Below are 22142 nucleotides of genomic sequence, written 5' to 3' on the forward strand. Positions count from 1 at the left end.
TGTGTGTGTGTGTGTGTGTGTGTGTGTGTGTGTGTGAGTGTGTGTGTAGACAGAGAGAGGGATCGCAATGAAACATTTGGAGGCACTTAAAGACGCTTCCTCCCCTTCACATGTTCCCAATTGCGCCAAACAGGGTTAAATCAAAACATACAGAACGCCATTTAACCAGAGCCTGGGGCTCACCTTACAGCACCACGTTCATTTCCCAGAGCGCACCTCGGCTCGGGAAGATGTTGCATCATCCACGGCAGAAGCATAATGGCTAGCCATAACAGCAGTCAGGAGTGATCAGGGACCAGCGGGGCCTTTTTTACCTCCGAGGCAGAAGCTATACAGGCCCTATAAGCTTGGCATTGTTACATCTTTTTATTTCATTTTTATTCTATTTCAGCAGGCAGTGTAACGTGAAACCCCCCGCTATTTTATCTGACATCATGTTTCACATGTTGATGTGTGTTCACAGCAATGTTCCCCCAATGATGCCGCCCTCCGCCCATTGTAATGTGACATCTTAAGTAAAACCAGCTTCTGAACGGCGACCCTGAGAATCATTGGTAGTAGGGTCGGGAATGAAGCACAGGAGAGGGGAGCCTTAGAGACAGAGAGAGAGAGAGAGAGAGAGAGAGAGAGAGGAGAGAGAGAGAGAGAAACAGAGATCAAGACAGAGAGACATAAACGGAGGTAAAGAGAGCGTGGAAAAGAACAGGAGAAGATATAGGGATAGGGATACTTGAAACATGAGAGGACAGAGAAAATGTGCGTGAGAGATATCTGCAATCTTTCAAATCGCTGCCCCTTGTTACACTGCGTGCGGCTTTCATCTGGTGCCTATCTACATACAGGAACAGTTCAAGTAGCCTACCGGTAATGGTCTTGTAACATTGTTCAGTAACATTCCTCGCCTAATAAAAAAAAAACGGCATGCGATAACGCCGCAGAATATAAATCGGCAGGGCGAAACACTATGTCCGAGAATGCTGCAGTGGTGGTGGAAACGCACTGTAACATTGGCCTCTATTTAACCGAAGCCCTGACATTTTGCCCGATTCAGTCACGTCACATTCTGATCTCAGAGCAGTCAAAGGCGGCTGAGTAGAGCCGCCATACCTCAACGATCAGATCTGCTGTGACGAGAGAGAGAGACAAGTCTGTTATATAGCAAGGAGTGGAGCTGTAGCTGCCCACATTGTGGCTACATGCAAGTCGGCCGGTACACTAGCCAGTCAACCCACTCACTGGATGTCAGCCTAGTTACTGGTGTTATCAGCCACTCAGCCCAGTCGCTGTGTACGTCTCATGGCCGACTCTCCTATGGAAACGGACACACAGTGAGGGATATACAGATCCTTCTCGAAAAATTAGAATATTGTGTAAAAGTAAATCGTCTTGAAACTTTCATATATTTCTTGAAACTTTCATATATTCTAGATACATTGGACATTCAGTGAATTATTCCAAACCTTTTTTGTTACAATTTTGAATTTTTATGGCATACAGATTATGAATATCAAAAGTCCATATTTCAAGGGTTAGGGTTATTACAATATTACACGAGACCACTCAAAACAAGGATTTATAATAGAGAAATGTCAACCTTCTGAAGTCAGAGTTGCTTGAAGTCCAATGGGAAGTTTCCTAAGTCGGTTATGATTTGGGTTGCTATGGCATCTGCAATGCTTTTTCACACAATATTCTAATTTTTCGAGAAGGATCTGTATATCGCATGTCCCCCAGATACTGAAGGTTTACCACATAAAGGACAACAGAAAGGGTGCAGTAAGGTTATGGAGCGAAAGACAGACAGAGGGGATATACTGTACTGTATATGCCATGGTTACGGTAGGTGGTGCAGGAATGGAAGACGGCAAGAACACAGGTGGCCGAGTCGGGACAGATGGATGGTAGAAAAGAATGCAGGTACAGTACAAGGTCACAACAGTACAATGTCACAACGCCTCGCTCTGCGAGGCGTTAGTACAGAGTAAAAGGTCAAGTTTATTAGGTAATGACGGCTCAAGTAGTTCAATATCTGAATCCAAAATACACTGATGATTGTGCTGTCAAACGATGAAACAATATGGAATCTATGAAAAGGTTGTGGTGGTCCCTGCTTCATCTCTCTCTCTCAGCTAAGGGGTCCCTGGCCTGAAAACGTTGAAGGCCCCTGCAGTATCCAGTACGCTGGGTGCAATATCTGGTGTCTCTGTGGTTAGGGACAACCCGTAGTTGATAAGGACCAGGCCACTGCAGGGCAGACAATGATGCTACTGCTGCACATGTGTGGAGGGATGTGCCGTTTGTCATAAACCAAGCGACCTCATTATCGTCCCCGCTGTCATCACCCCAGACGCTGCCGCTGGCTCTCCTAACTGACGGACATGCAAGGTCGGGGCCCAGCTCTCTCCACTGGCTCAGCACATCTTAAAATTTCAGACGTCTTTCTTTCTTCACACACTCTCTGGATCTTTTTTTCTGGGATTAGACCTGGCTGTATAGCTCCAGTCCATCATTCAACGGTAGGCGGCACGCTGCCACTGCGTACGTAGCCGCTAGCATAATCAGCTATCTGCTTACGGGCAGCTAACGGACTGTGGGATGACCCCTCGTCAACACCTCGTGAAGGGGCCTGAGTTATGAGCTGATGTCACCTCCGCTTGCCAGCCAACGTACTGTACTACAGATGGCCTTCCTGTTGAACGAACTGGAGCCCCTACTCTTTTCTATGTCTCCTTTTTATTGCCGGGATGAGACTGGTGGAATTTTCCAGATGACACGAAATGAGATCTTTTTGGCCTTCGGGCAGGAGAGATGATTATTTAGACTCTGGTTGAAGAGGCGAAGGAGAGAGAGAGAGAGAGAGAGAGAGAGAGAGAGAGAGAGAGAGAGAGAGAGAGAGAGAGAGAGAGAGAGAGAAAGAGAGAGAGAGAGAGAGAGAGAGAGAGAGAGAGAGAGAGAGACAGAACTGGTCTGCATTAGAAGGCCGCCCGTCTTTACGCGATGAGGGTTTTATATTGCAAAATGTTATGATGAGCCATCCTGGAGTTTATATATGACGATTAACAACACTCAGCGCTTCTTCTGCGATGCTTACGATGTAACAGGCAGAAGGATATTCTTATGTCTGGGGTAAGAAAAAATTACTAAATGCTGAAACACTTTAAGGGTGGTCTGCATGGGGTTATCTGGTTATCTACCCTTGAACATCTTGACAGAACATGTTCTTCCCCAAGTCTATTTGTGTCCAAATCCATCACCAATGTGTCCATGAGCATTGAAAAAGTGGAGAAGTGAAATGGACAGATTAAATTGAACGCAGGGCCGAGGTTCAGGGCCACTTAAGACGAATCGCGGGCACCGATTATAGCCGGTTTGGCCTGTAGTTGGAACGAGAGAGAAAGATGAAGGATAAAGGGGGAGTGAGGAGAGAATGGAGAGATGGTGGAGGACCCCAAGGTGAGCAATAAGTGTGTCCACGTGTTTGGCAGACGGCGTGCAAAGCCAAACAATTGGACAGCAGAGAGGTTTGCATGTTAGACGGCCCAGAGAGCTGTCAGGATGTTCAGGCAGACTGGAGGAGAGCCAGACATGGGATTCAAGGGAAAGGTGGGGGAGAGAGGGACTGAGACCGCGAAGAGGCGGACTGAGACTTTGATATCGTAACTACGGTGAACGCAACAGTCGACTCACTGCACCGCAGCTCATTATCAAATAGGGGGCTTTAAACATCGGTTCCACAACCCAGAGGAATGTGATGAAAAAGCGAGGGAGGCCGTTATTTATATGCCGTGAATGTTGGCCGTAAATGAACGCGGCAAAGCGATCGCTGGCCGCGGGCCCTCGCCAAGATCAATATTGTTCCAGCCGACGGAGAGCTCCCGCGTTGGAACCACTCCCTCCCTCTGCCCTGTCTTCAGCAAAGGCAAAAGGTCTCTTAGGTATCCTTCAATTAGGCTATAGTTTATGGCCCAAGGGCAGCAGCCAAGCAGGCCCTCTCTCTGTCTCTCTCCATCCATCCATCCATCCATCCATCCCTCCATCCCCTTCACCACCGCCCCCTTCACATCTCTCTGACCCGGCCACTGCAGCTCCACAGGGTCACATTTGCTACCGAATGTGACCCTTCGCTGCTCTCTCTTTCTTACGGTGTCTCCTTTCCTTCCTGGCTCCCTCCCTCGCACTTGCTTCACCGTTCTAATAGTTCCAATTCTTCTTGACTTTTACTCCCCTTTTTACATTCCCTCCACTCCACTCGCGTCTTGGACTCGATCTTAAATCAGCGCCGCGTCTTCTCGAGCCGTCTTTCGGGGAAATTAAAGTGAGCTATTGTGTGTGTGTGCGTGTGTGTGTCCGTGCGTGATCACAGGATGGACCGTTAGAATTAGCTGGTTACTCATCCTGAGGACCTGAGTGCGCTGCCGTGTCAAGGCACTTCCTACTATTTTGCATGTGCACATCACACACACAGGCACACACCCCTGGTATTTATGGAGCACACTGCATAGGGAGAAAGCAGCGCTGGATCTCCAAAGGAGAGTTATGTTTGTCCAGTACGGGGCTCATACGGATGCTACTACAGTACATCTTATACACCTGCCTTCTGAGCAGAGACAACGGCCTACATGTCTGAGTAGCCGTGAAAGGAACGGGCCATTTAAAAGAACTAGGAGAGAACAGTAACAGCACTGTCTCCCTAGAACCTTTTAGCGGGGCTATTTCTGGCCGTCCTGAGTCATGCATGCCAGCATGTGGTTGAACATAACCAGGAAATTACAACATCCATAATTCGCTTGAGGTCTGAATGTGAGGTTAAAGAACCTAATGCTAAGTTTAGGGGTGGTCAGTGCTAAGATTCGCGTGTTATTTCAATGCTGGATATCCAGAGGGTCGCATTTCATTAGTCACGCGCAGACAGGGCCAACTCAGAGCAGGGAGGCTTCATCGACAATGGGGAAATATACAGTATACTGGGTTTTTCTTCCAAAATGGCCACCATGTGATTACCAGGCCAGGCCCGTGCCAAACATAATGTACAGTGGTGGGAAAAAGTACTCCCATTTCTTTACTCAAGTAAAAGTAGCAATACTGCAATATAGAAATACTCTGTTACAAGCAAAAGTCTGGAATTCAAAATGTACTTGAGTAAAAGTATGAAAGTGTTGGCATCAAAATGTACTTAAAGTACCAAAAGTAAAAGTACAAAATGTTTGAAAATAGCAGATCTACAAGCTCACAATAGGCTAATGAGGGCTAAAGTAGTAAATGTACTGTATGTTTTTAATATTACAATTTATATCTGCAAAGTAACTAGTAACTAAAGTTTTCAAATAAATGTAGTGGAGTAAAAGTACAATATTTGGATCCGAGATGTAGTGGGGTAGAAGAAAAACTATTGGAAATTGGAAATAAAGTACAAATAACTCAAAATTGTCCTCAAGTACTTTACTTAAGTAAGTGCAGTTATAGTTACTTTACACCACTGGCTGCTAGGGGATCTCTGCGTGCATTCGGTGAAATCCAGAGAGGTATCGGAGGGGAAACGACTCTACATACTACAGAACAGGACCTGTCTGCTTGCATTAGGGCCGAATATACTGTATGCGGCTGGAATACATGTCAGCCGCAGGTGATTGACACGCTGCAGAGAGACGGAGGTAAAAGTTGAAAGGGAAGGGAGGAAGTAGAGGAGTGTTGACAGTACTCGTGTAGACGTGTTCTACGGGAAAAGCTCGTAGCTGATGAAAAGGCCAAAGGGCCGGGGGGGGACAGGAATAAACACCTCAGCAGCTGAGCAGAATCATGTCTGGTATGTATGTACATGTATGTGTGTCTGTGTGTGGGGGTACGTAACAGTAACCTGAATTATAAACACTTCTGGACGGATGGCAGGGTGATGACTTGTGGCCATTAATAACTGTGTTAACACAGTTTATGAGTTGCTATGTTTATGGGTTTTGAGCCATGCCTAATTAGGAAGACCGTTGACACCCCTGCGGGATGCATTGTCACCCATTAAAAAAGTCACCCTTGTGGACCAACGGATATGGGATTGATACGGTCATAAACTCAAATGTCTCCGCTTGGGTGTTACACGCCAGCGCATTTCAGTTCATCCCCGGGGAGCATCTGGTAAAGGCAGTAAACTCATGCACCACCACCGGCTAAACACCTGACATCTCTGCATCTACTCTCGCCTACATCCAGGTTTTGTCTCGCCTTTGTTTTCTCGACAAGGAATCTCTCTCTTTCTCTCTCTCAATCTCTGTTTCCCCCCCCACCCCTGCTATTCTGTCCCCCTCCTCCCAGCTCGCTTAGCTGCCCCGGAGGCTTGCATACCTCTGTGCCGGCCAGGGTGTTACTGCACTGCACTGCAAAGCCCCACATGTTCACACGCAGTAAAAACATGTTAATGGGCAAAGCAGAGCGGGCCCGGTAATTTACGACGGCAAGCGCCTATCACATCCTCGGGCCCTGCCATCAGATCAGTAATCCGCAGTTGGTCGCCCAGACGCTCCGCAAGATGGCAATACAAAGAGTCATCCACACACACACACCGGACGCAGGGAGGTGAGCCTGATGTTGGGGTTGGGGTCCAGAGGGCAGCCCCTTCCCCTGCCTCTATCCTACTCCTAAATGCCCCTGCTTGCTGATCACTGGTGGGAGGCTGTTGTAGCTCTCTCATATGCATGGATCAGAGCTGAGAGCAGGATCAACAAATGGACTTCTTGTTATAACACACACACACACACACACACACACACACACACACACACACACACACACACACACACACACACACACACACACACACACACACACACACACACACACACACACACACACACACACACACACACACACACACACACACACACAGGTGCCTGGTCTCTCCAAGTCTCGTCCTCTCCCCTTAATTCTCATCTCACTCTCTCATTCCCGCTCATCTTTCACACTTTTTCATTCTCATTTCCCTATATTTGACAAGGTAAATAAGAGGTAAAGACAGCCACGCCCCTTTCGCTATCTCGCAGTTCCAACCGGCAGATTCGTCGCACCATGGGTGCCAAACTGCAGCCGGAAGTTCGGTGGAAGACTGTGGAGCAGCGCAGCAGCCTCCCAGCAGCTCACATGAACATGAACAAACACTATTTATGAAAAAGTGAGACCTTTATAACATACTCAGCTCAGGAAAATAAAAGAAGGCATGTCACACATTCTTTTGTGCTGTGTGGATTTTCGATGTGTGCACTGTGTCATTTTATAGCAGTATCTAAAGAGCAAAAAGTATGTTTCTAAACGAGCCAAGTATCACGAGACTATCCACCGTTTCCTGTCTGGGAACCAAATCTCGCGATACTTTGGAGACAGAAACGATTATTATTTATATTTACTGTTATTATTATTATTTCATTATGAACTGTGCACATCGAAAAGCAAGTGATTGTAAAAATACCATTGATATGTCTTCTTTTATATTCCTGAACAGATTAGATGACAAAGGTCTCAGTAGTTAATAAATAGTTTTTGTTCCAGGTTTGTTCATGAGCTGATCAAGCCAGCTCCATTCACTGACGTGACCACGGTTTTCCCAACGGCCCTGAGCGCAACGGTGGGGGCGCGGGAGTGTGGGAAGCCTATTGCCCATCGGCCCCCACCTTTGCGCTCAGGGTCACTGGGAAAACTGCGGTCGCTTCACTGACATGTATTTTATCGTACTTCCGGTGCGAGTTCTGGCACCCATGCTGAGCTTCATAGCCATGCCCAGTGGTCACGTGTTTCCCTTCCTTCTTAAATAACTTCCTTGATATTTGAGGGAGGCCTTCCTTCCTTCTTCCCCTCTCTCTTTTTGTCCCGTTTTTCTTTCCTGGCCTCACACTCTCTCTCTAGCATAGACACTCCTGAAGCAGCACAGCCACCTGCTGCGTTGCTAATAGCGATACCATTGTCATGTTGTTGTTTGCAGTGAAGCGGTGGTTCGCTGGGCCTCCCGTCAGGCCAGATGATGTATGCTTACATGATCTTCTTTTGGAGGCCCGGTGGATTTGGAGCGGTGCAGCCGGCTGTCGCAGGGCGAATCTCCTGGAGAGAGAGAGAGAGAGAGAGAGAGAGAGAGAGAGAGAGAGAGAGAGAGAGAGAGAGAGAGAGAGAGAGAATACAGACAGACAAACAGACAGACAGAGAGTGAGAGAGAGGCACAATAAAACCATCAGCTTTTATGACCGAAGAGGGGATAATAAACACGTTCTGCTAGGATAGAGAGAATACGTTCTTCGATGGCTGCTGTCCATGTCTTTTTCCTTTTTTTTCAGGTAAGAAGGGCAAGAGGGGGACATTTTATTTAAAAAAAAGAAAAAGAGAGTGTCGGTGATGCAGGAGTAGAATTGAAAACACAACGCTTGCCACTGACAAAATTGCAAGGTCTCATTAAATTGTTTTTTCTCAGGGTCTTTAGTCTCTCTCTCTATTTTACGTATTCTTTTTGGAGCGGTGAAGCGCTCCCAATAGACAGGTATATCCGTGGGTGGCTATGTCTCTGGCTATGTCTGTAGCCTGACAATACCTTGAGTGGCCACACAAGTTAAAGGAGGGGCGCTGTTGTGCAGGCACACACACACACACACACACACACACACACACACACACACACACACACACACACACACACACACATACATGCAGCAACACTCACCCCCCCCCCCCCCCCACACACACACACACACGCAAACGCACGCACGCGCACACACGCGCACGCATGACACACACACACACACACGCACGCAGCAACAATCACCCCCCCCCCCCAACACACACACACACAACAGCATGACACACACACACACACACACACCCCCACCCACACTCACTACACAAACGCACACACACACACACGCGCACGCACCAACACTAACCCCCCCCCCCCCCCCCACACACACACACACACACACACACACACAACAGCATGACACACACACACACACACACACACACACACACACACACACACACTACACAAACGCACACAGGCCCCCCCCACCCACCCACACACACACACACACACACACACACACACACCATGACACACACGCCCCTCACCACACTCACACACTGTGTTTTGTTTGCAGACTCTCCGGGGGTCCAGTTGCCAGATTCTGTGAGTGAAACAAGCGACCAGGTCTATAAAAACTAGGCCAAAGGTTTCACCACTTGAGCTCTATTACATTCGCTATTTTTTCAAAAAACCTTAGAAGGATTCAAAAGACACTTATATCGGGTAAAAATTCACAATAAAAAAAAAAATCAGATCTACAAGCTCACAGCGCTGTGAGCTTGTATATCTGCTATTTTTGGAGCGGTGAAAGCGCTCCCAATAGACAGGTATGTCTGTGGCTGGCTATGTGGCTATGTGGCTGGCTATGTGGCTATGTGGCTGGCTATGTCCGTAGCCTGGCAATACCTTGAGTGGCCACAAATGTTAAAGGAGGGGCGCTGTTGTGCAGGCACACACACACACACACACACACACACACACACACACACACACACACACACACACACACACACACACACAGTATAGCTGCTCAGATTCACCGCTCCACTTCGAACCGAGGTTTGATTTTTTTTTCTCGGGTGCCTGCCGGACAACGCCAAGAAACTGCCCCAGGCCCCCCGAGCTCTGTGTTGCACATCAGCGGCCGTCCCGTCCCGAGCAGCGCTACTGATGTGCGATTTTCCACCCGCTCACCGTCCAAGGTGGGACCGGTACCAGCGCTATCATTTTCTGTCATTACTCATTTTTGGGCCAGACATGCGCGGACATCCAAATTATTTTGGCAGTTTGAGGCGAGCACGAGGGGTGGGGGGTGGTTGGAGGGGGGTGGGGGGGGGGGTATGAAAAAAAAGAAAAGAAAATGCATTCTATCTAAGCTATGACAGTCAAAATAGCAGGGCAGGGCAAGCTTGTTAAAAGGAGATGGCAGAGGGACTGAGAGGACAGGCCTTTCTCTTTGTGTTGGTGTGTGTGTGTGTGTGTGTGTGTGTGTGTGTGTGTGTGTGTGTGTGTGTGTGTGTGTGTGTGTGTGTGTGTGTGTGTGTGTGTGTAGGGACGTGCAGAGAATGTTAGAGAGGCAGGGGCTGAAATCTTCGAAAAGGGCCTTTTGGTGAAAACATCGAAAATAGCAGACCTCCAAGCTCACGCTACGATGCGTTATGAGCTTGAAGGTCGGCTTGATACCACACTAAACTAAGCATAATCAAGTGAATACTGGAGATGTGGTACGGTGTAACGGCATGAATTGCTACACAGAGAGGGCAATTATTTCACCATAAGATGATGCCTTCAAGTTCAGGAGAATTTGGGCAAGGCACATCAATTGAATTCTGCCTTCAGGTATGGCATGGAAAGAGGGCATTTGTATTTATTTCACCATAGTAAAAGCTGCATTCATGGTCTGGAGAGGGCACTTTTTACAGACGGATAAAAGGGTAGGGGCTCAAGCCCCCTTTGATGTCTATGTGTGCACGTGCCTGTGTGTGTGTGTGTGTGTGCGTGTGTGTGTCTCACCTCTCCTGGAACTGCTTGGACGGGATGAGGCCCGCGCGAGGGTTGTTGTCGCCCTCGTGTTTGGCCTGCCACCAGGTTGCGTCATCCTGGCTCATGATCTGAAGAATGGAGCCCTGCTTAAAGGCCAGTCCGGCCTCTTTACACGGGATGGCTTTGTCCTCCTTCGGGTCGTAGTCGAAGAGCGCCTTCACAAACATCTGGAAGCACAGCACGGGACAGAGGAGACAGCCGGGGGGGGACAGGTTTTAGAGGGGAGAGGCTCAGACAACAGGTTTCCATTGCGTTCGGCACGTTGACATGAAAGGTGAGGCCTGTGGGGAGATCGTCGCCGGTACCACGGCAGCACTTCACCGTCGCTTACTGTGATTGGCCAGGAAAGGTCATTGCAATCAGGAGTAGAACCTGCAGCCACTCACAAATTTTCTCTCCGTAACCTTCTGTAACACTTGTATTGAGGGTGGGATGTCAGGGCAGACTGTCAGCCTCTACCAAGCGTGGCGAGACTTAACTACTCTCGCCAGTCTCGATCGAGTGTCGATCGAGACTCCCTCGCCCTGTTCTGCACGATTCACCGGTTAAATTGACATCAGCGATCGTCCTCGCACCAGGGAACAAACCAAAAAAGAAATAGAAGAAGAAAAAACTAAAGAAGAAGACAGAGGGAGTTTTTTGGTTCCCGAGATGGTTTAATTCATTTTGGCAGAGGGGGGGGGGGAGGAGGGACACACCTCATCAACACAAAGGAGGTCGGACCTGCGAGGGGAAAATTCGTTGACGTGTTTTCCCCGCTGCAGCCAGCTAGGCTGCAACCTAAAGCACCTCACCGTGTCCTCTGTCTAAATAAAGTACCGTCACCATGAGTTATCACTCCTAAGACACCTCTGTACATGTGGAAAGAGAAGAGAAAAGTGAAAGGAGAAGGGAATGTGTGTCTCTGTGTGTGTGTGTGTGTGTGTGTGTGTGTGTGTGTGTGTGTGACTGCAGAAAGATGGAGGGAGGGAGGGACAGAAGGTAACAGATAGAAAAAAGAGAGATTACATTTGTTTTTTTCTGTCTCGTTGATTTAGGGAGCGGTGCGCGCCATGTAGTGAAAGGATGTTTCAGACTGGGACGTTTAGTTTGGGTCAGAGTGGAGAACAGCCATGCTGGCTACGGCTCCTAACATAATGGCGTACGCCTCCCGTTTGTCTCGCTGCAACTCACTTTCTCATCTCAACTTTTACCTTGTGCATTTTTAGTTTTCCCCATCTGTTTACTCACGCGTCGCCTTTCCGCGTGTCTCCGGGGCTACCTGGTGTGGGGAGAGGCTTTTGGCAACACGTGCACTATTTCTCAGACAGCATCCTTAACTCATTGGTTATATACAGCCGAGGAAACCGAAGATTTTTCTATGTCTTTCACTGCTGGCTTCTCCTACCTGTTAACGCGGGCGCTAATCCAGCTCCCATCGTGCGCGATCGGAAACTGCTATGCATCGTGTGTTGGCGTATTCCATCAGCTTCTCAAATCCATTCTCCATCTGTAAGCCGTGGTGTTTACAGAGAAAGCTAACGGGCCGGAATATAGGATGGACCATCCGCTTCCGGTTTGCGGCCTCAATGTTAATCGGTCCGCTCCATAATGTGTCCATGTAGAAACCGATCCCGAGCATTAGTTCTGGCCTATTTTAGTTCGGCTTCGATAAATTATATTTTTTTAATCAAAGCTTATTAAATCTTCGGGTTCCTTGGGCATGGCGGAGAAGCCCTACAAAGGGGTATTTTTTTGGCAGCAGTTGTGTTAAAATGGGCACCTTTAAAGGACAACTTTGTTTTTTTTTTACAACAAGGGTTCATACCGTATTTTAGATAGTCATTAGAGAAAAGAAAAGATGTGTGTTAAAATGTTTTAATCTACTTCTTTCTATCGTTTTAGTGATTTTAACAACCTGGGGGCATCAGGTTGGGGGCATGCATGCAAGTGGCTAAATGTGTATTTTTAGACACAATAAGCCCATTCTCAAGATGCACCGCAATCTTTCATGGGCAGATGTGACTCACGGGAGCTGGTGTAAATAGTAACAAAGAAAGGGCTTTGCACCCAGGACCGGTGCGTTTCTTTCCATTTGCTGCATGATAAAACGCATTGGATTTGGTGTGCAAGGCTGTGCTGAATCCACACTGCGGATCCGAAAAGGAGTCATAAAAGGAGTCAATGAGTTTTTACAGCATGCGACAAGACGCACAAATCGAACTGGGTTCGATCGGGGAAAAAAGCGCACAGCCGCAGCCACCTGCCGCATGGCAAATTCGGAGCCGGTGTGCATAAGGTCATAGAGAATCATTGTTTTCTTTTAAAAAATGAAATCGTCAGTTTTTTTTCGTGTGAACAAAACGCGTCTGTGTGCAAAGCCCTTTATTGTGTCTAAAAATACATATTTAGCCACTTCAAAATCAAAATACTAACATCGCTAAAACAATAGAAAGCAGTAAATGAAAACATTTTAACGCTCATATTTTCTTTTGTCTAATTATAATCTAAAATATGAACCCTTGTAAAAAAACAAAGTTGTCCTTTAAAGTCGTTAAAACGCAGACAAAAGAGATAAGTGGCCCACCTCTTCCTGTCCGCCCCCACATCTACAAGGCAGAGCGGTGTGAGTAATGGCTTCCCAGCTAACGCTTTGACCCCCCCCAAGCTCAAACCTCGAGAGCCAACTCGACCCCTCCACCCCCCACCCGGCTGCCGTTTGATAGATGTGTGCGAGAAACGATACATCAGCACTGCAGTGGGTGAGAATGATGAAATGATAGCGGAGTTAAGCGGTCGAACGCCCACGCAGCGCATTGCTGTGACTTAGCGAACGCCGTGTATGTGCGCTCCATCGCGCACAGTAACGCACTCCACCCCAGATATGTTCTGCGTCCAGTTTCAAAACGTTGTACACAAGGGTGAGTTTATATGTACAGTGTGCACCTCACATTAATATATTACAGCTCTCAGTTTCCCCCTTGTCTCCCCTAGCGAGTGCACAGATCAGCTCCTACAGATGGGAGTTCAGGAAGAATGCTTGGCATCTCATAGGCTCGCATGTTGTCCACTCCTACAGTACTAACGTCCATCAATGTAACCCAATCAACATAACGACCAAGCCAGCCCAGGACACAACCTACCTTGGGCTCCTTGCACGGCGCCTCGTCCTTGATGCCCGGGACAACTTTGAAGGTAATGGCCCCTTGTGACTGGGCCTGCGATATTGGAGAAAGACAGATAGCGGGGGGAGGCGAGGGGAGGGCGGGGGAAGGTTTGCAGCAGATGCAGCGGGAGAGGGAAAGAAAACGGCACGTCAGAGCGCTCAGTCTGCACATAATTCACAAAGCACCTAATCCAATGAGAGCCTCTTAATGTGAAGTGCTGTTTGATTTTTCAACAATGGAACAGGGTTATTAGGATTGGATGACTTGTCTTGGCGCAGAGAGAAAGAGAGAGAGAGAGAGAGAGAGAGAGTGCGGGGGGTGAGGGCACGGGGTGCTGGTGGTTTGAGAGCTTTCATCTGCTCCTGAAGCCACAACTTTTAAAAGGCCTCCAGCACTCCAGTGGCTTCCTCTAGCCATCGCTCCCTCTCTCTCTCTCTCTCTCCCTCTCGTCTGGTCCTGCTGGCAGAGCCGAGGCCTATGACGGAGCTCATTCTGAGGCCTGCGGCGGAGCTCGCTTGGAGGGACTACACAGCAGTCTAGCTCGTCCAGGGGGACCGCGTGGCTCTCTGCATGTGGTCTGAAGGCCGGGAAGTCCTCGTTGTGGAGGCCCAATGATGGGTTTTCAGCACAGGGATAAAGTCTTAAGAGCCCTGGATGAGTTTGGAGGGAGCTCTGCCATCATAAACAGGACTGCTGCTCTCAAGAAGGAAGCCGAAATGTACTCGCACAGCGTGTAGAGGCGCACAACATGCACAAATGCACACCAGTGGTTGCATGCATACATACACACACACGTGTGCATGCGCGCGCACACGCACACACACACACACACACACACACACACACACACACACACACACACACACACAGAGCCTAAGTCTTACCAAAATACGAATAATTTCCTCTGGCTTCTTGTCATCCACAGGAATCCCATTGACCTCCCTCAGTTCGTCTCCTACATGAATCAGACCTATACGACACAAACAAGTTGGTGATTAAAAAATAACACCCAGTGTGAAGTGAGCGATGCTTTTCATGAGTTCGGCGAAGCTTGGTCAATGTGAGATGGGGCGGGACATACCAGTATGTACAAACAGACGGGACATATGTACTGACAGACAAAGCCAGATGTAGGAGCAGTTAGCACCACTACAAAATCACACACAGTGTGAAGTGAGTAGTGCTTTTTAATGTACGTTTTTAAGTTAATTTCATTAAGCAAAGCGAAGCTCGGCTAATGAGCCAAGTGTGGGACATACTGTACAGTACATACAGTACGTACATACATACAAACAGACAGAGCCAGATGCAGGATCGGTTAGCACCGCTCATAAACACACCTTGGCTATAATATTATGTTGCATGACAGAGAGAAAGAAAAGAGAACTGACCACTTCTGTCTGCTGCACCTCCTCTCATGATCCTGGCAACAAAGATGGCTCCCGTCTGCTCGTCCCGCTTTATGGTGGCCCCCTGCATCACACAGACAAACATATGGGTACAGAATACTGGTGAGTGACTCAGGTCTGCATATAGGTCTGATATGATGTATTAAAGTCATTTAGAGGAGAGTGGACAAGCTTATGAATAATCACAATGATGAAACCCTTGTCAAATAATCCTTTCAGGAAAATAAAAGAACTGCATACCATTGATATTTTCTCATCTCCTGTTTTTCGATACCCACACACTATATACGTATACCAGTAAGACTCCCTAATCGGGAGATAAGCGACCGTCAGGTCGCAGCGTGAATTTAGGGCAAATTTAGGCCAGATCCATGTTGATGACATGAGTGTAGACATACTGTGTACGGATTTGCGTGATTTTAGGGCAAAATGTGTAGGAGCAGTGTCCAAACATGTGTTTGAAAAAATCGGCCAGATGGTGGGGCTATATGGGCCAGATCCATGTTGATGACATGAGTGTAGACATACTGTGTACGGATTTGCGTGATTTTAGGGCAAAATCTGTAGGAGCAGTGTCCAAAAATGTGTTTGAAAAAATGGGCCTGATGGTGGCGTTATATGGGACAGATTCATGTTGACGGCTCTCTTGGCGCCACCGAGACGGACACGTGGGTACCGGCCCCGGCTCTCCTGGTCGCTCCTAGCCCTAGTTACAGCATTTTATGTGCGCTGTCAGTGGCGGGGGTCCTCCACTAGGGGCATCCATTCTGGAGCACCAGGAGTCGGTGGTTCCTGGGAATTCCCCGTGAACAGCCCTGTTTGGGTGGTCATTTGGTCATTTTGTCATTTTTATACAAGCTCACAGCGCGGCACCGAGTGCCGCGCTGCGAGCTTGTAGATCTGCTATTTTTGAAAAGTCGTGAAAATGTGCGCAAATCTTTGAATATATGTATTTTTTAAGTGAACATTTGTAACTCAAATTTTGCTTCTGGGGGGTCCCTGGAACTAAATATTTTGAGATGGGGGGTCCTTCACATGAAAAAGTTTGAGCATCACTGACATGAAAACATAGGTTTCTTGGCACACATTTTCACGATTTTTCAAAAATAGCAGATCTACAAGCTCGCAGCGCGGCACTCGGTGCCACGCTGTGAGCTTGTATATCTGCTATTTTTAAATAGTTAACATTCATGGGGGGCCCGCAGTGAATCCTTGTACCCAGGGCCCAGAATCTGGTGTGACGCCCCTGCCTATGGTGTCTCTGTCCATGGTGCTTTAACGGTCCACAGCACAGTGTCCAGTTTCTCCCCCCTATTTGGGTCTCAATGACAATATTGCACAAGCAGGCTGCTTGCTAAAGTGGGCTGTCAAAAATATACTGTGGGCGGAACGGGTTGAAACCATAGTGGAAGCGGGTGGTGATGGCCAGAAATCCAGCGGGAGTAGGTGGGCGCAGGATTAAGAAAACAGTTTCTAGTGTAGACAACCACATCTCCTCCAATATACAGTACATGGAGTCACCAGCCACTTCCTTTCACCACGAGGACGTATGTGGCATTTAATCGTCGATTAAAAATATCGACTAACTGTCGTTGACTACCTTTTTTCACTGACAAAGACTATTATTGAGAATTTTGACAACAAAATAAAAACTAGACTAAAATGTTAGGGAGGGACTATAGGAGAACAAGACAAGTAATGTTACGTTTGGTTGCACTGTGAAAACAGCAGATCTACAAGCTGTGAGCTTGTAGATTGCCTATTTTCAGCATGTAACCAAGTGTAAAATTAATTGTCTTGTTACAACGCCATTAAGGCCAAAATACAGTGTCGACAAAATCAACTGTAGATTTAGTCGACTAAAATCATATATTTAGTCGACTAAAACTATTAAAAAAAAAGTTTTTAAAACCCAACCAACTGGTAGGAGTCTCTTGTGCAGTGACAGAGATCAAACAGGGCCAATAGTTGTGTCTGTCGGGGTGCCTCGGCAAACAGTGGAGTCACCTTAACGTTGTGCCACCTTGACATCCACCAGTGCAGATGCATTTTTATTGCAAAGTGAAGGTGTATCACATAGTATATCGAATGAACGAACGTGAGAAAAAAAAAAGAGAGAAGCACAGAGTAATAGGAAAAGACGGAGAAACAGTTGGCTATTGGCAGTCTGGCGCTATCTGTCAGAGACATCCATTTATTGGCAGAAGGCACGCATCTTAGGATAAAGGGCCTCTGACAGAGAGAGGTTAGGCCCACCATGCACAGAGCAGTGTGTGTGTGTGTGTGTGTGTGTGTGTGTGTGTGTGTGTGTGTGTGTGTGTGTGTGTGTGTGTGTGTGTGTGTCTAACACATGCATGCACACGAACACACTATACTTTTCCTCTACCTCTTTTACTGGCCTGGTTCTCAGCCAGAGGGACGCGGAGGGCAGAGGATAGCATTTCCACTTCCTCATTTCATATGACAGTGTTCGCCATTGATGCGTTTTCCAGGGAAACCAACTCTAATCCCAATTCTTTTTTTTTTTTCTCTTTTTTTTTCATGCTTTGCACTGAAACAATCAGCCGTCATCAGAACTGCCACAGTCCTCCCTCTCAAACAAACAACCTATAGAGTAGAGGCATTGGGCCTGGCCAGGACTCAGGATCGGGCCAGACAGCGAGACGTCCCGGGCCCAGCATGGGGTGGAACCGTACAGTATGTTACCCTGGCCTGGGTCTGTGTGACCCCCGGCCCAGACGGAGAGACAGGGGCCGGGGCGGCTGCAGATGAGCCGTCTGGTCGACACATACTTTGTCGCGGTTGCACATCATCCTTCCTCCCCTTCTTACCTGCTATTCACATCATCCCCCAAAAAGGCTGTTATTGTTTCTGTTGAAACCAAGTATAAAGAGGCTCAGAGGCTTCCTCCACTCTCTCGCTCGGTACAGCCTTGCTTTTATAATTCAAACTGTCCCAACTCATCACCGCCCCGGGCCGGGCCGCGGGTGTCCGACACCACCTCGCCGGCGCGTCGTGACTCGTTGCTACTCCGGTTTCTGCATTTTTTTCCCCCTTGTCGCCTTCCTCCCAACGGCACCAAAGTAAAGCTCCATCTGTCGCCGCTGGAGGATCGGGTACGGGGATCAGAGGAGAAGGTAGAGCGAGGGCGACAGCACAACGCCCTGGTCGCTCCTCAAAGGCCCATTGTGGAACTCCTGGCCTGGAGCACTTCAGCGGCAAAATTAGCCATACCATCGGGACTGTTTTTTGTGACCCGGTTTATGCCTAATGGTTCACCTGACAACAATAATGGTTTCCTCAAGGCTTCTGGTGAAGCACGGGAGGTAAGGAAAGACAGAGACCAGGATGGTGGACGGTCACAAAAGGCCACGGAGAGCCTGCACAAAGCTGACGACTTAACACAATAATTGGGACAATTAGAGGGAGCCGGGAGGCTGCAGCAGAGAGGGGGGTCAGCGAGAGGGGAGCGCACTATCAGACCCCCTCTGCGTCAGGGTTACGCTCAACCCCTCTCGCCGTGACTTAAAGCAGATGGACGTGATGCAACAGTACCCAGACGGGACTAGAAAAGGCTAACCGTGTGTCAAAAGGCAAAGAAAGAGATGCAATGCGAGAGACAACAGGGGAGGAGATACAGGCCATGCAGAAACTCCCGGTGGTGTGCTCAGACATGTGGTCATGCAGTTTCTGTCTCTCTTAGCTGGCTGGCAGCCAGCGGCGTGATGGATGGTTTTATTGTATCTCCCCGAGGCGCTCGGTGGATGGTGGCAGTCAAAAGGCTAGCTAAACAGCACAGTGCAGGGCCTTGGACCCCACTGTGTCATTACTGTAACGACACCAAGTCTGTCTGAAGCAATACCAGCAGCGTGTTCTAGACCACACGTTTATGGCTATCTATCTATATCTGCTCTTATGCGGCGCGCAGATACAAACCCCCTCATTGTTAGGACACACATGGTTCATATCATATGCCGTGGCGGGTGCCATTTCAAAAACACCACTTTCACTCGATTTTATTGGGATTTATACAGTATATGGGAAAACAGTCTAGATACCCTTTTGGCAAGCAGAAATGGCCACCTCGAGCACTGACCTCAGGGTCACCGTGGGCGATAAGTTACATTTCTTTTTGGCCCATTCAACCTGGCTATGCAGTGCATTTGACAGTAAAGTCTGAAATCAAAATGGACCGTTATGGGTAAATTGCATTTAACATTTTAGTATAGTCTAGAAGATAAATTGGGCTACATTTATTTCCTTGTTTGCACTTCACTAATAACTTTCTTTTGGGCTATTTGAGACGTGTTCACAGTATCTCCATGTAATTGGGGTGACCCACTGACCTCAAACGTGACAAATCTGGCTGGTCAGCCAAGACAGCAGCCAGGCACACCGAGGAGGGAGGGAATGAAGGAGAGACTCACTGTGTGTGTGCGTGCGTGCGTGCGTGCGTGCGTGCGTGCGTGCGTGCGTGTGTGCGTGCGTGAGCGGCAGCCAGCCAACAGGCTGAACTCAGCAGCCATACCGGTAGCCAAATGAGCTGTGTCTAGATAAGGGGAGGCCGACGGTGGCCAAAACTAAGCTGCAACAGACGGCGGTCCAGCCAGCAGTTGGGTGTTGCTGTTGGGTGAGATGAAGGCCAGAGACGAATCAGGAATGATGGAGTAACTGATCAGAAAAGGCCAGTAAATAAGCAGGGGTGTGAGTGAGTGAGTGAGTGAGTGAGTGGCTGCAGGCACGTGCACACACATAGACATCAAAGGGGGCTTGAGCCCCTGCCCTTTTTATCCGCCTAAGTGCCCTCTCCAGACCACGAATGCAGTTTTTACTATGGTGTGTATCCCTGTGTAGAAATCCATGCTGTGTACTGAAAATAGCCAACCTCCAAGCTCTGCGACGCGTTGTGAGCTTGGAGGTCTGCTATTTTCAATATTTTCACCAAAAGGCCCTTTTAGAAGTTTCAGCCCATGCCTCTCTAACCTTCTCTGCATGTCCCTGAGTGGCTGGCTGGCTGACTGACTGACTGACTATCTGTCTCAATAGGCTAAATGCACAGTCACTACTGTATGTTGGAAAGAAATTGGTCGGCTTACTTACTTCCTTCACAGGTTTTACCAGTGTGTGTTTCGTTCTTGCCAAACAGAGTCAGGGTGCTGATATTGTGCTAACACTCTGCTACACCAGTGGGTCTCAAAGTAAGGTCCAGGGACCCTTGTGGTTCCTTGATGGGGTTCCAATTCAAATGGCACCTTAAAGCACATGTTCCCAAATAATTCGGTTCCATTTGTAAGCTCTCAGAGTTATGGGGGTCCTTGAAATCTTTAAAGATGCAGTGCCATGATTTTTTTCTCCCCTAAAAACATGATGATCAGGTATTATTATTATACTAGGAGGAAGATTATTTAAAAAAATGTACAGAAAGAGTTAAAATTGTGTTTTTTATGAGGCCACACCCACCAGTTCATTAAGTATGCCTGGTGGTGACCCAGCTGAAGTTAGCCATACCCACAGTGTTGGGTGAATGGTAAAAGGGGAGGGGATGATTTCATGATGTCATTCATAGACACATACAAAACAGAAAAAGTACAAAACTATGGCACCAACTATTTAAGTTTGAGAACCACTGTGCTACACTAAACAAAACAGAGCCTTCGTTAGAATCACTGATAACACCTGTGATGGAAGTAAGGAAGAGGCCCAATATCTTTCCAATATGGCTGCTGTGTATAGAGCCTGTAAAATAGCTACTCAGAAGGAACTGGTTTCTAGGGTTAGGACCCGCCGCAGTGGTGTCCGGTAAGAACTTAACCGAGATGCCTTGAATCGTATGAGAGGCCCTGAAGTCTTGCTGGGAGAACTAGCTGAGTATCTTGAGATGGTTGGAGGTGATGATAAGCTATAAGCTTAGGTGATCCTGGCGATAAGGTCTGAGTCGAGGAATGCTTCTGGCTTCTCCGGTGTCAAAGGCTCCTATTTATAGGGCTTGTTTGTTTATGAAGGTGACATCAGCATGATGTCATCCTGATGAGGTCACTAACTAGACATCTCTATATATGGGCCGCTCCTTTGTGTACGATGTGATATCAGCGTGATGAAGTCAGCAGCTAGATATCTCCATATATGGAGATATCGAATGTGAGGTGAGGTGAGATAAGTCAGTCATCTCCATATATGGAGATTCACCCTCTGTCAACTGCCGGTATGACGTGAGGGCAATTGAGAGCCTTCGCAACAGAGCCTATAGAACAGTGAAGTCATGACGTGACTCGCTCATCCCCCGGTTCCACGGAAGTAATTCTCTATGGAGAATAACATTGGGTCATCTTAAATCGTCTCATATAAGCATTGTGGTCCAAAAATAAACAAACAGTCTTTGCGATATTGTCGGCGAGGTGGCTCTGTATGGTTTATGATAGTCAGTCACTAATAAGTGATAAAGCCTGTTTCTAGCGAAAATGTAACTAATTTGGCGACAGTAACATTAGCGTTTTTTTCACCATCAGTTGATTCTTCACATCCATATGAGTCAAACCGCTGAGATCATTTGTTTATAATTGGAACACAGTTCTTATATGACGCGATATGAAAAAGGTATATGGGAATTCAGAATGGGGGAAGAAAACCGCGAACCAGGTAGGATGTGTAAATTACATCACACTTCACTACTCTATTAGTGTGGAGGGAAAGGAGGAGCAAGGGAATGACAGAGAGAGAGAGAGAGAGAGAGAGAGAGAGAGAGGAGAGAGAGAGAGAGAGAGAGAGAGAGAGAGAGAGAGAGAGAGAGAGAGAGAGAGAGAGACACACAGAGAGATAAAGAGACACAGAGAGAGACATAGAGAGAGTCCTGTGTAATGAAGTGCTCCACTAAAGCCCCATGGCAGGACAGTGTTAAGAGCTGTAGCCAGACAACAGGAGGAAGGCTCACTGGGGGAATGGAGACGTGCACAAATAGACCTGAGACGCACGTCGCCGTCCACCCAGGAGCAACACAGGCCT

At 47.8% G+C, this 22142-nt stretch overlaps 1 protein-coding gene across 1 annotated transcript in view; it reads right to left on the bottom strand.

The window, feature by feature from the left end:
• The window catches only part of LOC308306800 (MAGUK p55 subfamily member 7-like), a gene marked incomplete at its 5' end in the record, with an annotated part of 139009 nt that overhangs the window by 45684 nt on the left and 71183 nt on the right, over nucleotides 1-22142 (bottom strand). The window contains 5 exons of the mRNA XM_080751842.1: nucleotides 8012-8076; nucleotides 10559-10755; nucleotides 13711-13785; nucleotides 14619-14704; nucleotides 15126-15207. Of these exons, the coding sequence (XP_080607968.1) occupies nucleotides 8012-8076; nucleotides 10559-10755; nucleotides 13711-13785; nucleotides 14619-14704; nucleotides 15126-15207 (505 nt within the window). The remainder of the gene's footprint in view (nucleotides 1-8011; nucleotides 8077-10558; nucleotides 10756-13710; nucleotides 13786-14618; nucleotides 14705-15125; nucleotides 15208-22142) is intronic.

Source organism: Nannobrachium achirus (assembly GCF_963921795.1).
Source record: "Nannobrachium achirus genome assembly, chromosome: 21".
NCBI lineage: Eukaryota > Metazoa > Chordata > Actinopteri > Myctophiformes > Myctophidae > Nannobrachium > Nannobrachium achirus.